This window comes from Saccostrea echinata, unplaced genomic scaffold (genome assembly GCF_033153115.1).
Source record: "Saccostrea echinata isolate AGI-Se365-2 ecotype Australia unplaced genomic scaffold, CSIRO_AGI_Sech_v1 ptg000020l, whole genome shotgun sequence".
Lineage (NCBI taxonomy): Eukaryota > Metazoa > Mollusca > Bivalvia > Ostreida > Ostreidae > Saccostrea > Saccostrea echinata.
Genome location: NW_026889769.1, coordinates 7,152,501 through 7,167,500, shown reverse-complemented (window position 1 = coordinate 7,167,500; position 15,000 = coordinate 7,152,501). Strand labels below are relative to the sequence as shown.

The window sequence follows — 15,000 nt, the reverse complement described above, 5'->3', positions numbered from 1 at the left end:
CTTAATTTACAGTATTTTGAGTCTTGCTTGAATTAAAAATCTAGCCCCAGGGACCAAATTTGAATCCATCTGCTGAAATGCAAGTCAGGCATGTTTGTTGCAATCATTCATGAATTAACATTATCAGCATTTATATATTAATAAGTAAATTGTTAGTCAGATCAAACTCACCAATCGCTTAAATCTGTACTGTCATTTAGTACACATGCAGCTTATTTTACAAAACGATCATATTATTTACCTGTCTAATTTAATTTCCTCAGCATCTATTACATCCCTCAGTAAATTTAATGGATCCTCCCCTCCTGTGTAACCTGGTCCCCATCTTAAAACTCGAGCCAAGTCATTACCTAGAAACGAGTACAAAGAATACTGATGCTTATCCTTTAGCCAATCAACATTAATATCAAAGAAAAAACACCACCACTGGTTATAAATTTGTTTGGAATTATGAAACAGAGGAATTATTTTTCCATGGTATAATTTTATTGCTAACCTGTACCCAATGGCACAATGGCCAAAGGAGGTGACTGGCACACTGCATCCTGTCCAACGTTATCCAGGCAGGATAACACCCATCCCACAGTCCCATCTCCACCACAGGCGAGAATTTTATAGTGTGCTACATGTCTGAACACATAGAGGCCTGGCAGAGGACCCCCATTTTCCAGGTTAAACACCTGGTGGGGGTTGAGTAATTTGCGGAAGGAAGTGATGAGCTCTGAGCCCTGGCAGCCCCCACTCTTTGCATTGACAAACACTAGTAGAGGACTGACATTTTCTAAGATCATGTGGGACTGAAAGAAAGAAAGCAAAATCATATGCTTAGTTAAATTATGATCAAAATATTGTCAAAGTACAATTCAAACACGAGAGGCCCATGGGCTACAATGCTCACCTGAGTCACTATGAACATGCTGTTCTTTTTCCCTACATATTCCTATGTTAAACTTTGATCATATGTTGTCGCCCAATCCTACCCCTGGGGTCATGATTTGATCAAACTTGAATTTATACCACCTGAGGATGCTTCCATATAAATATGACCAATCATGGCTTTGCTACTCTTGAGAAAGAGTTTTTCAAAGATTTTTCCTAATAAATATCTATGTAAAACTTTGATCAGATATTGTGGCCTACCCTACCCATGGTGGTCATTGGAACAAACTTGAATCTACACTATGTTATGATGTTTTTTTTTTACATAAGTTTCATCTTTTTTGGCCCAGTGGTTCTTGAGAATAAGAATTTTGAAAGATGCTAATAAATTTTCACCAATTTTTTATTATCTCCCCTTGAAAGAGGGCTTTGCCCCTCATTTGAACAAACTTGAATCCTATTCACACAAGGATACTTTGATGATGTTTTGTGACAAGATTGGTTCTTGAGAAGAAGTCAAAAGTGTAAAAAGTTTACAGACAGATGCCAGATAAAACGTGATCAGAAAATCTCACTTGAGCTTTTAGCTCAGGTGAGCTTTAACAAATTTTTACTTTTAAATCCTTTATAATTTTGTTTTCCTTAATGCATTTTTACATATGAACACATCCAATATGAGAAAATAATTTGGACATAAACTGACATTTGTATATTCAGACTGTATTTCTGATGAAACAAACATTCATTCATACATAATAAAGGTCCCATAAGTTAAATAACATTCATTTTTATTTGTATGTATTTAATATGTCAAACACAATGTTTATGCACTTTAAAAAATGTGTTTATCTAACTGAACTTTTCTGACTATAAAAACAAGAGGCCCATGGGCCACAACGCTCACCTGAGTCAATATGGCCCTGCTGTTCTTTGTCAGCAGATTTCTTCTTCTATATATTCATATGTAAAGCTTTGATCAACTGTTCTAGGCATAACCTATCCCCAGTTGCCATGTTTTGAATGAAATTGAATCTAAACTTTCTGAGGATGCTTCTATATTCATATAACTAATTATGGTTTTGCTGTTCTTGAAACGGAATTTTAAAGATGTCTGCCATCCTACCCTGGGGGGTAGGAAGGGAGGGGGGATTCAAGATTTGAACAAACTTGAATCTACACTACCTAAGGATGCTTCCATATCAATATGACTAATTATGGCTTTGTTGTTCTTGAGAAGATTTTTAAAGATATTTCTTATATATATTCTTTTGTTAAACTTTGATCCCCCATTATGGCCCCACCCTACTACTGGAGGATGCCTTGAACAAACTTGAATCTACAATACTTGGGGATGCTTCAATATCAAAATGATTAATCACGGCTTTCCTGTTCTTGAAAAGATTTTAAAAGATTTTTCCTATTTATTCCTATGTAAAACTTTGATCCCCCCATTGTGGCCCCACCTACCCCCAGGGGTCATGATTTGGACAAACTTGAATCTACACTACCTGAGGATGATTTCATATCAATATGACTAATTGTGGCTTTGTTGTTCTTGAGAAGAAGATTTTTAAAGAATTTTCCTATGTATTCCTATGTAAAACTTTGATCCCCCATTGTGGCCCCACCCTACCCCCGGGGGTCATGATTTGAACAAACTTAAATCTACACTACCTGAGGATGATTCCATATCAATATGACTAATTGTGGCTTTGTTGTTCTTGAGAAGAAGATTTTTAAAGAATTTTCCTATATATTCCTTTGTAAAACTTTGATCCCCCATAGTGGCCCCACCCTACCCCCGGGGGTCATGATTTGAACAAACTTAAATCTACACTATCTGAGGATGCTACCATATAAATATGACCAATCATGGCTTTGTTATTCTTGAGAAGAAGATTTTTAAAGAATTTTCCTATATACTTTATAAAACTTTGATCCCCCATAGTGGCCCCACCCTACCCCCGGGGGTCATGATTTGAACAAACTTGAATCTACACTATGTAATGAAGGTTTCCCATAAGTTTCAACTTTTCTGGCCCAATGGTTCTTGAGTAGAAGATTTTTAAAAGAAGACACCAAATTTTCACTTATTCTTAATTATCTCCCCTTGGAAGAGGGCATGGCCCTTCATTTGAACAAACTTGAACCCCCTTCACCCAAGGATGCTTTGTGGCAAGTTTGGTTGAAAATGGCCCAGTGGTTCTGGAGAAGAAGTTGAAAATGTGAAAAGTTTACAGACGGACAGACGGACTACGGACAAAATGTGATCAGAAAAGCTCACTTGAGCTTTCAGCTCAGGTGAGCTAAAAATACAGTAATGATGAAATATAATAAATTCTATGACAATATTAATTACAGCTTGATATCACCCTATTATCCTTCAATAAATGTTAACTTTAAATATTTAATGTCTTCACTTGAAAATAAGATGTACTTAAAGGAATATCTACTCTTTCCCCAGCCAAATTTATTCCACTTACCTGAATATTGGGTAAAAGCAATGCTAATATTGGTTTCTGGTCATATGTACTGTTACTCAAAATGTTGAATGCATTAGTGGCATGTTCTGCAGAGTTGTATATTACCACTAATGACCCATATTCATAGTATATCACATCAAAGTAGGACCATTTGTTTTCTAAAACAAAACATTAATATACTGTCAGTATCTCAGCATTCTAAAAACTTGTTGTACCAATTAATAGTCTACATTAAAAGTTCACTATCATGATATGGAGAGTATGGAGCTTTCTGTGTGGAGCTTTCATGAACTAAATACAAGAGTACATGTACTTTTATTATGTGTAAAAATGTATATCATTTATATTGTACATAAAACATGCTTATAGCAAAAAGATAAATTGATGCTTCTAATGAAGTGATTTTCATTCCCTGCGGCTTTAAAATATATTGTGAATTATGTTTCTAACGAATCAAAATCATTCGTCCCTGGCACTTCATTATAAACGTGATTTAATTTACTATCATATCATGATTTTAATCAAAAATAAAAGTCAGACAGTAAAAACACTTCAGGATGAAGTCTAATCATTTTTTTTAAATCATCAAGTCACTCATGTTCACAAAATATCAAGTTACAGAAGGTTTGTGAAAACAAAATTTCCTCTGATTAATTTTGACAGGTGAAATTTTCATATCATGTGATAACCAAAAACCACTGATTCAACCTCTTCAAGGTCAAATGATGCATGGTTTCAGTAAAACAAGGTGTCAGTAAAACTTTAGTACTCCTCAACAAAATGTATTAGGGACTCATAATTTTTTTGATTTGGTGACAAGACTCCATCCAAAAAAAGCAAAAATACCTAAGCAGTAGGAGATGGTTATGAATATGAATTTGTGGGTATAGGCACTCATTTGGGTTTTAAAGTGAACTCAAAAGTTCATTCATTTGAAAACCTACCTGTACCAATATAGACTAATAAATTTCAAATACTAATCATGCTTATGGCATTGCTATAAGCACTCCTGTTTTTAAGTATAAGCATACAAAAATTTCCATGTTTTATATACTACAAAAAAGCACCGACCAGGAGTTATAAAGTCTAGTAGTAGTTTTTCATATTGTCGTTGAGCCAGGCCTGTGGGGAGATTTCCAACAAAGAGTGAGATGCTGGGTCCATGTGGGTCTTCTTTCTGCTTCAGGTAGAAACGAGTCATCCTGTTCTGTTGTAATGAGTCCTAAAAACAACCAATATTTACAGTGGTGAGTAATAAGACTTTAAACAACCAACATTTACAGTGGTCAGTAATGAGTCCTAAAAACAACCAACATTTACAGTGTTCAGAAATGACTCCTAAAACAACCAACATTTACAATGTTCAGAAATGACTCCTAAAACAACCAACATTTACAGTGTTCAGAAATGACTCCTAAACAAACCAACATTTACAGGGGTCAGTAATGAGTCCTAACAATAGTCCCAGGGGCCACATCGCTCACCTGAGCACTGGGGGGGGGGGGGGGGTCATGAATTGAACAAATTTGAATCTACATTATCTGAGGATGCTTCCATTTAAATATGACCAATCATGGCTTTGCTGTTCTTGAGTAGAATATTTTTAAAGATTTAACCTATGTATTCCTATGTAAAACTTTGATCGCCCATTGTGGCCCCACCCGACCCCCGGGGATCATGGTTTGAACAAACTTGAATCTACACTACCTGAGGATGCTTCCATGTAAATATGACCAATCATGGCTTTGCTGTTCTTGTGAAGAAGATTTTTAAAGATTTTTCCTATATATTCCTATGTAAAACTTTGATTGCCCATTGTGGCCCCACCCGACCCCCAGGGGTCATGATTTGAATAAACTTGAATCTACACTATCTGAGGATGCTACCATATAAATATGACCAATCATGGCTTTGCTGTTCTTGAGTAGAAGATTTTTAAAGATTTAACCTATGTATTCCTATGTAAAACTGATCGCCCATTGTGGCCCCACCCGACCCCCGGGGGTCATGATTTGAACAAACTTGAATCTACACTACCTGAGGATGCTTCCATGTAAATATGACCAATCATGGCTTTGCTGTTCTTGAGAAGAAGATTTTTAAAGATTTTTCCTATATATTCCTATGTAAAACTTTGATCGCCCATTGTGGCCCCACCCGACCCCCAGGGGTCATGCTTTGAATAAACTTGAATCTACACTATCTGAGGATGCTACCATATAAATATGACCAATCATGGCTTTGCTGTTCTTGAGAAGAAGATTTTTAAAGATTTTTCCTATATATTCCTATGTAAAACTTTGATCGCCCATTGTGGCCCCACCCGACCCCCGGAGGTCATGATTTGAACAAACTTGAATCTACACTATCTGAGGATGCTACCATATAAATATGACCAATCATGGCTTTGCTGTTCTTGAGTAGAAGATTTTTAAAGATTTTTCCTATACATTTCTATGTAAACTTTGATCATCCATTGTGGCCCCACCCTACCCCCGGGGGTCATGATTTGAACAAACTTGAATCTACACTATCTGAGGATGCTACCATATAAATATGACCAATCATGGCTTTGCTGTTCTTGAGTAGAAGATTTTTAAAGATTTTTCCTATACATTTCTATGTAAACTTTGATCATCCATTGTGGCCCCACCCTACCCCCGGGGGTCATGATTTGAACAAACTTGAATCTACACTACCTGAGGATGCTTCCACATAAGTTTCATATTTTCAAGCACAGTGGTTCTTGAGAAGATTTTTTAATGATGCCATTAATTTTTCACGAATTCTTAATTATCTCCCCTTGGAAGAAGGCGTGGCCCTTCATTTGAACAAACTTGAATCCCCTTTACTCAAGGATACTTTGTGGCAAGTTTGGTTGAAATTGGCCCAGTGGTTCTTGAGAAGAAGATGAAAATGTGAAAAGTTTACAACAACGACGACAACGACTACAACGACAGACAACGGACAAATTTTGATCAGAAAAGCTCACTTGAGCCTTTGGCTCAGGTGAGCTAAAAACAACATTTACAGTGGTCAATAATGAGTCCTAAAAACAACATTTACAGTGGTCAATAATGAGTCCTAAAAACAACCAACATTTACAGTGTTCAGAAATGACTCCTAAAACAACCAACATTTACAGTGGTCAGTCCTAATGATAATATACACAGCCTAGCCTATAAAAATGATCTTCAGTTGTCTTCAATAGGCCCATAGGCCTTTATAGTCATATGAATATTATGAGTTTCCCAGGCAATGACCACATTATCCTCATCTGTAATTGGAACTCTGCCCTCATGTATTTTCATATTCATACAGTTTGACTACTAGAAATTCACAAGTAAAGAGAAGGTACCCTGAATATATGAGCAACTTAGCCCAACCCTTTGTCCTAAACAATGCACCAAGGGCCATGAATTTGGGGTGGAGGGCTAAAAGTGTTAATTATCATCGTGCAACAGTTTGTCTGCTAAAGGTACCTGAGTGACTCAGGTGACCTAAAAATGGAATTATTTAAGGATTCACTCTCTAGTTTGTTGGGCATGCCAGGGCATCAGCAAAGTTGGAAAGGTGGGATAATTTGCATAACAGGTGAAGCCCGTTATACAAAAATTAGCCCACATTTCCAACTGTCGTTGATGACCCTGGCATACACAACAAAGTAGACAGTGATTCCTTATATTTACATTTATATGTGAAATAAAAATTAAATATATTGATGTCAAACATAAAGACAGCCGCGAGAGATTGACATGCATATTAGGCACTTAATCTTTCACTTTTTTTTTTTACTAAATTTACATTTAGTTGTAAATATTGAGAAATCAACACACTTAATTTTAAAAGAGTAATCACAGAGAAAAAGTTAGAAATGTAAATATTCTGTATTGATGACAATATTATTGTCTAACAGAAGATGGAGATGAATGCAAGCAAGTTTCCTACATCATACAGGGGTCATTCCTTCTTAACTGATGCATTAGAATCACACACTAGCGATATTCTCGGAGCATTACCTTTCTACTCCTCTGTAGAATCTGCCAAGGTCTTGCATCAATGGGAAGGACCTGCTCATTGACTCCTTTATCCAGGACAACCTCTATCAAATTAAACGTCTCAGGGTCCACATCCTGGAATGTTCAAGGTTAGAATTTCATTACAATTGGAATGTGTATAGAATCATTTATCAGGAGTCAATCTGATCTACCTTTTTATGAATTACCAAAATTCCTTCCAAATTGCAAAACTAAATTCATCCTTACTGAAATAGTGCATAAAACCCTACAGGAACCTACTGAGAAAAAACAACTGAGTTATTGTTTTCTAGATGAAATCAGCACAACTGGGCCTTGAACAACTATTTGTCAGTATGATTTTTGACAAGTATTGAGCAACAGTTTCTTTCTTGAAATGCAGAGATTTTGTGACAAATTGCTACAAAAATTTTATAACATTAATGTTTATTTAGTCATGCTATGATGTCCTATGATCCATTCCATACTTAAAATGTGTTCTATTTTCAGTCAGATTTAAAGGATAGATGTCAAATTTTACTCTAATCTAGTCTCTGATGCCAAACTTTAAATTAAACTTGAATCTTCATTACATATAGATGACTGCATCTTATTATGACTGATTGTGGCCTTGCATTGAAACACAGTATTTTGCGATTCCAACATATTACTGTAAACAATCAGTAAGAAACCTAATAAGTGATTTATGTTCTTGAAGACCATAATCTGAGATACATTTAGTCATATACACAAGAACTGATGATCCCAATATCGAGAAGGTTAGACATCGGCCATATTGCTGGATATAAAATCTCACATATATATAAAAATAAATAAAGCCAGCAATCATGTCACACTTAAACCAGTGAAAGTATGAACATTTCGGTCTGTGGGAAAATAAAATTACACATCGATATTCAGTAAAACGCCAAAGGGCCTAGAATCGCTCTTCTGATAAATTGCACAACAGTGTCTCTGTAACCTACTTCTGAATTGTCAAATCTTGAGGCACCAAAATGTATCAACTGACAAGGTTTGATGATTTTAAGTTTCTTTGCATATGAAATATATAGCTAACAAGATGTGTTTGTGAAACACTATGCCCCCGATGGTAACACAATTCTGGAGTGGGACGTAGACTACAGTGCAATAGTTATGGCCAATGTTAAAGTTTTTCAAATGTAGGTCAAAGGTCACAGTTGAGGTCACATGATCAAAAATTTCTGTACCAATGGAAAGGTCTTGTCATAATGAACACTCATGTCAAATATTAAAGTCTTACCCATGGCAGCGCAATAGTTATGGGCTAGGTTAAAGTTGACAACAGACACACAAACAGACAGACAGGACAAAAGCAATATACCCCCGGGATCTTTCAATCCGGGGGCATAATAAAAATGTTTTCAAAATGAATAGCTGTAAAATACAGAAAGTAGGTTACTGTGACCTACTTTTTGTTTAACACACTATAAGGCCTCAAGATACATCAGCTGACAAGGTTTGAGGATCCTAGGCTTCACAGTTTCGAAGGTATGCATCTTATTAATAAACAGTTTGAAAATGACTAGCAGCAAAAGAATGAGTGCACTTAACATGATACATCCTATTTGGGGTCTATTTTGCAATTCCTCTATCAAGCTGTAAATGAAGTGAATCCAATCTATTTTACATGCATAACAAGTCTGACATATTCATGATTACATTGGTAAAACATTTGAACAAAGGTAATGCCTTGGTATCATGAATCAAAATTGAAGCAACAATGTATCACTGTCCCATCTGGAATTTGACATCTTCCCAGAGTGGTTTTTAGGTCACCTGATCAATATTAATAGGAGGCAGGGCTATAGATCAGCATCATGTCGGCATTTAAACACCCCACCCCCACCTCCTCTATCTAGAAATATGTTAATTTACAAGTACATTGATGTCACTATGATATTGTGAGGACACACAAAACTATAACAACAGATTTGCTCAATTCTGCAAATGGCACACCAACCAATCACACTCTCAGACCTGAATTAGATCAAGGTCAAGTTTTAGAACAATTGTATTCACAAGTATGCTCGCAGCTGGACACCACATGATGAAATGTAATACATGTATTCAACAGCTTAATGAAAGTCAAGATTATCAAAGCCATTACAATGGATGTGACAAGTTTGTTTTGAATATGTTTTTTGTAAAATTAAGTATGAGCTCACATTTGTTGGCTCACCTTCTAATATGACATTATTTTGTTCAACATAAAACTACAGCTGTTTTTAAGAACAACTGAAAAACATGCACTGACTATGTATTTAGACGTTTAAAAAAGGCATGACCTTGATTATCTAATGATATTCAAGAAATCTACGGGTCCCATGCCTTAGATTTTCATTTGGTTTTCCTTAAAAGAGTGTTTTAAATTCATATATGTATCGTGAATATACAGTCAAGATATCGGTGATTCATATTATGGAAAGAAATACACATTTTATAAAGATTCAATTTATGGCTTTTTCAGGACTCTCAAGTCCACTTATTCTTCAAAAAGTAGGACACTACGACCTACTTATGGGTCAGTATATTTCAAAGTATTAAGATGCATCAACTGACTAGGTTTTATGATTCTAGGCCTCTTAGTATCAAAGAACTAAAGACTTGATAATGAATAATGATAAAATTCAAAAGTAGGTCAACATATCCAAAAACACTTAGATGCATCAATTGGCAAGGTTTGATGATCCTAGGCCTCATAGTATCAAAGATATAAAGATTTAACAATGAATAATGATTAAATGCAAAAAACCCCCCCAAAAGAACATAACCTCAGGTGGCCATGCTAAGATGCATCAACTGACGTGGTTTGATGATCCTAGGCCTCTTAGTGTCTAAACCTTGAGACTTAATACTATATATGTAATGATAAAATTTTAAAAAATAGGTCACTGTAACCTACTTTTTAATTGACATATTTGGGGTCCTATGATGAAACAACTGACAAGGTTTGTTGACCCTGCAAATCATAGTGTTCAAAATATTATAAGTTCAAAGAAATTAAGTAACCTGTCAATTTCAGAAAGTAGATCATTGTGACCTACTATTTGGTTGACATCTGGTGACCTCAAGGTGCATCAATTGACAGGTTGATTGTGAAATGAAATACCCATAAATTCAGACAGTATTTTACTGTGACCGCCTGTGAACACTCAGAAGCCATCAGATGCATCAACTGACAAAGTTTGATGATTCTACACTTCACAATGTCCAAGATATATGCTTCGTTAACAATTTGAAAGAAGTGGGTCATCACAACTTACTTTCAGGTAAACATATCCTTGGGTCCAAAGATACACTGACATGATTTTAATGATTCTAGTGATCATATTGGCAAAATATCAAAGTTTTCACAAAATACAATTTTAGGTCAATTTTGAAGTGATCTTGAGAGCAGAAACCATACCCTTTGCCCTAGGGGGATTCCTTGAACAGTTTTAAATCTACAATACATCCTCATCCTTATGTTTAAGTTTGGTGTTAATCTGCTCAATGCTTCTTGAGAAGATTTCTTAACGACCACTACATTTTTTTCATACTTCCCTAATTATCTCCCCTTGTTTTGGTGGCCATTTTATTTTTAGTACAAATGAAACCCTTGGCCCAAGGCATCTTCGCTAGCCAAGGGTTTCTGATACGCTACTCTCCTCATAAACCCTTGGCATATGGTGCTGACAAAAGACAGGATTGTTTTCATCACGTGATCACGATTCTTACCAGGTATGCACAGATTGCATCATCGACAGAAATAAAAAGCGTATTTAAAAAAATAATGTTTTTAAAGAATAATTAACAAGAAGGTATTGAGTTATGTTGATTTGTTATTTAAACATGCTAAAATGCAAATCTACATCTTCAGTATAGATTCTATATCACATATTTTGCACGTAGCTTAAGATATTGGATGACACTATATAGCTATTCACAGGATGGCATGTTACCTTGTTTACTTGCATTTTTCATTCCCGATATTAAAGAATCAAGCTATATCCCAAAAGCAAATATTGTCATTTACAAAAAACAATTGCTGATTGGTTGAACGATGTCGATCAACTCCAATCACAACTTGAGAAAAAAATCCTGTCTTTCGTCAGCACCGTATGGCGTATGCCAAGGGTTTATGAGGGGAGTAGCGTATCAGAAACTTTTGGCTAGCGAAGACGGGCCCAAGGATACTCAGTAACAGATTTCATAAAATATGGACATGGGATTCTTGAGATTGGCCCACATTCAAAAGGGTAAATGCACACCACACCCCAAGCTGTAGCATATGCTTTTTGAGCCTACAGCTCAGAAGAGCTAAAAATTTTATTTAATATATAGTACTGTGGCTTTTTCATTTCACATAAAATTCTTCAATTTATTTAATGCAATATTACCCTCAAAACAATCTAGTAACATAAAGTAAAAACATTTTAAATATTTGCACCTACTTTTGATACATATTTATTTTCAATGCCTTGTGATTTATGTTTTAAAATTGTCTTACCTCTACACCAAATTTCTGAAGAGCTTCACGTATAACATCAACACAAGTCATATCGGAATCAATTTCTATATTTTTGTAACTTCCTGATACCCTGCAAATAAAATTAATTCAGAAAGATTTATATACATGTGCATGTTCTTTCATAAATTCACTGGGGATAGTAAAGCCTTTAGGGAGTTTTATAACTAAATCTTTAATACATGTATGCTGAATGGATCCTATTTTACATGTATAACCTTGGCTTTCGATCCTTTCAAAAAAAATGCCAAGACAATAAAAGACAAGTAAATTCAGAGGTTTGCGGTCCCCAGATTTCAAGGTCTTATTGGATGGGATGCAATGATGTATGGAATACTGTAACTGTCTTGTTTGTCCATCATAAAAAAAAGTTTATATTTTTGGAAGTGCAGAAGTTATGCCCAAGATTAAAGAATTTGAAAATTCAATTTCAAAGTCTAAGTCATGAGGTCAAAAATCATAGTATATTCGGAAACATCTTATCACAGTTAATGCATATGTGGGGAAAAAATAAAGCCCTGTGTCTTCTGGTGCAAACGATAAAGCCAAGTTAATTTTTTTGTAAAGAAGATCTAACTTCAATGTCAAAGTCATGAGGTCAAAATTCATAATACACTCAGAAAGATCAGATAATGCACATGAAAAAATATGAAAGCCTGTCTCTTGAGGTGCAAAAGCTATGATCAGGGTTAACATTTTTGAAAAGTACATTTAACTTCAAGGTTTAAGTCATGAAGTAATAATATTATAGCATTCAGAAAGATCTTGTCACAATTAATGCACATATGAAATATGAAAGTCAAATCTTCTCACTTTCAAAAGTTATTTACAAAGTTAAAATTTAAGAAAAGTACATCAAACTTTAAGGTCAAGGTCATGAGGTCAAAAATCATAAAATATTTTAAAAGGTCTTGCCACAGGTAATGCATATGTGAAATTTGTATCTTTTCTCATTCAAGAACTAATGACAAAGGTTAAAGTTTTTGAGACAGACTGACGGACAGACAGATAAATGAGATTTAAAAGCTGGGGACAATAAAATTATACATTATAAAAGCATTTGCTGAATAACATCACTAAACAGTGAGATGCTGTTTCATTAGAAAGTCAGTACCAGTCATCTTTTTGCTTAACCCTCCAGGTAGTGGTAAATAGACTGTTATATATCTTGTATTTCAAGAAGTTGTCCAGATGACATCATTATCACTGTTCTCAGTATTGATGCTTACTATATAAGAATTACTATGAAAATAAAATATTGTGATCCAACTCTGACTGCAGTAGAATACCTCAGTACTCCTGGATAGACTTTGATAATGCCCCTTTCAGAGTCCTGCTCTTTGTATCGTAAGAAAATGGAGGGTCTTTTGTCTTCCGCTGTCTTCAACTGTGATCTAATGGGACTGTTCTCATCAAGTTCTCTTTCCTCTGTCAAACCAAATTTTTAATCAGTTTAAGTAATTCAACTATGTGTACATTATACCGAAAATTTAAAAGTATAGACAGTATTCAAGATTTATCCTTCTTTGCCTATTATTGTGGTACATGTATATCATGATGATCAAAAAATAAATGCTGAAAATGCATCTAACTAGTTCCCCTAGCAAATTTGATTTATTCTACCTTACTCGTAATTGCAAAAGATTTACAAATTCTGAGATACTTTAGTTGATTACATATAAAACTAGAAGTCTGCAAGACTGTAGCTCAAATGATTCATATTTATAACAGTGGAAGAAAATAGTTGCACCAGAACACTTTATTTAGATTCAAATTTACAGAATCACATATCTTGATGTTTTTAACTTGCACTGGGGGGGGGGGGGGGGGGGGGGGGGTTGAACAAACTTGCATCTATACTTACTCAGGATGCTTTTATATTTCTTTTATATTTCTTTGACTAATCATGGCTTTAGAAGATTTTTCTTATATATCACTGATCTTCTATTGTGGCCCCACCCTATCCTCTGGGTACATGATTTGAATAAACCTGAATCTACACTACCTGAGGTTGTTTCTGTATTAATATGACTAATCATGGCTTTGCTGTTCTTGAGAAGATGATTTTAAGAGATTTTTCTTACATATTCTTATGAATCAACAAACTTGAATCTACACTACCTGAAGATACTTCTATTATAATATGACTAATCATGGCTTTGCTGTTCTTGAGATTTTTACAGAAATTTTCCTATATATTTCTGTATACACTTTGATCCCCTGTTGTGGTCCTTACCCCATCCCAATGGGTTATCATTTGAACAAACTAGAATAAACACTACCTGATAATGTTTCTCTATTAATCTGACTAATCATGGCTTTACTGTTGTTGAGATTTTTAAAAACTTTTACTTCAAATTCTTATATAAAAATTTGATTGCCCATTGTGGCCTCATCCTATCCTTGGGGACATGATTTGAACTTGAATCTACACTTCCTGAGGATGCTTCCATATAATTATGACCAACCATGGCTTTTCTCTTCTGGAGAAGAAGAATTCAAAGATTTTTCCAATGTATTCCTATGCAAAAATTTGATTGCCCATTGTGACCCCCCTAACCTCCCTCCACCCCCACCCCCCACAGGTCATGATTACACTATAATATACACTACCTGAGGATGCTTCCATATGAATATGACTAATCATTGCTTTGCTGGTCCCGGAAAATAATTTTTTTTAAAAATATTTCCTTTATATTCCCACTTATAACTTTGTTCCCCTGTTGTGGCTCGCGGATCATCCTATTCCAGGGGGTCATGATTTAAACAAAACTTAAATCTACATTATGTAATGACATTCTTAAATAAGTTTCATCTTTCCTGGCCCAGTGGTTCTTGAGAAGATGATTTCTAAATGACTCCACCCAATTTTCACTATTTCCTCAAATATATCCCCTTGGAAAAGGGTGTGGCTCTGCATTTGAATAAACCTGAATGCCCTTTACCCAAGAATACTCTGTGCCAAGTTTGGATGAAAATGACCCAGTGGTTCTGGAGAAGAAGATGAAATTGTGTTGTTTAAGACATCAATGACAAACAACAGACAAATTTTACTCAGAAATTTGGCTTAGGT

General features: G+C 35.2%; 1 protein-coding gene across 1 annotated transcript in view; it reads right to left on the bottom strand.

The window, feature by feature from the left end:
- The window catches only part of LOC133190007 (diacylglycerol kinase theta-like), a 53,740-nt gene that overhangs the window by 6,728 nt on the left and 32,012 nt on the right, over positions 1-15,000 (bottom strand). The window contains exons 10-16 of the mRNA XM_061325483.1: positions 13,217-13,355; positions 11,910-12,000; positions 7,382-7,495; positions 4,434-4,584; positions 3,363-3,520; positions 497-797; positions 242-350 (exon numbers count right to left, since the gene is read on the bottom strand). Coding sequence (XP_061181467.1) covers positions 242-350; positions 497-797; positions 3,363-3,520; positions 4,434-4,584; positions 7,382-7,495; positions 11,910-12,000; positions 13,217-13,355 — 1,063 coding nt within the window. The remainder of the gene's footprint in view (positions 1-241; positions 351-496; positions 798-3,362; positions 3,521-4,433; positions 4,585-7,381; positions 7,496-11,909; positions 12,001-13,216; positions 13,356-15,000) is intronic.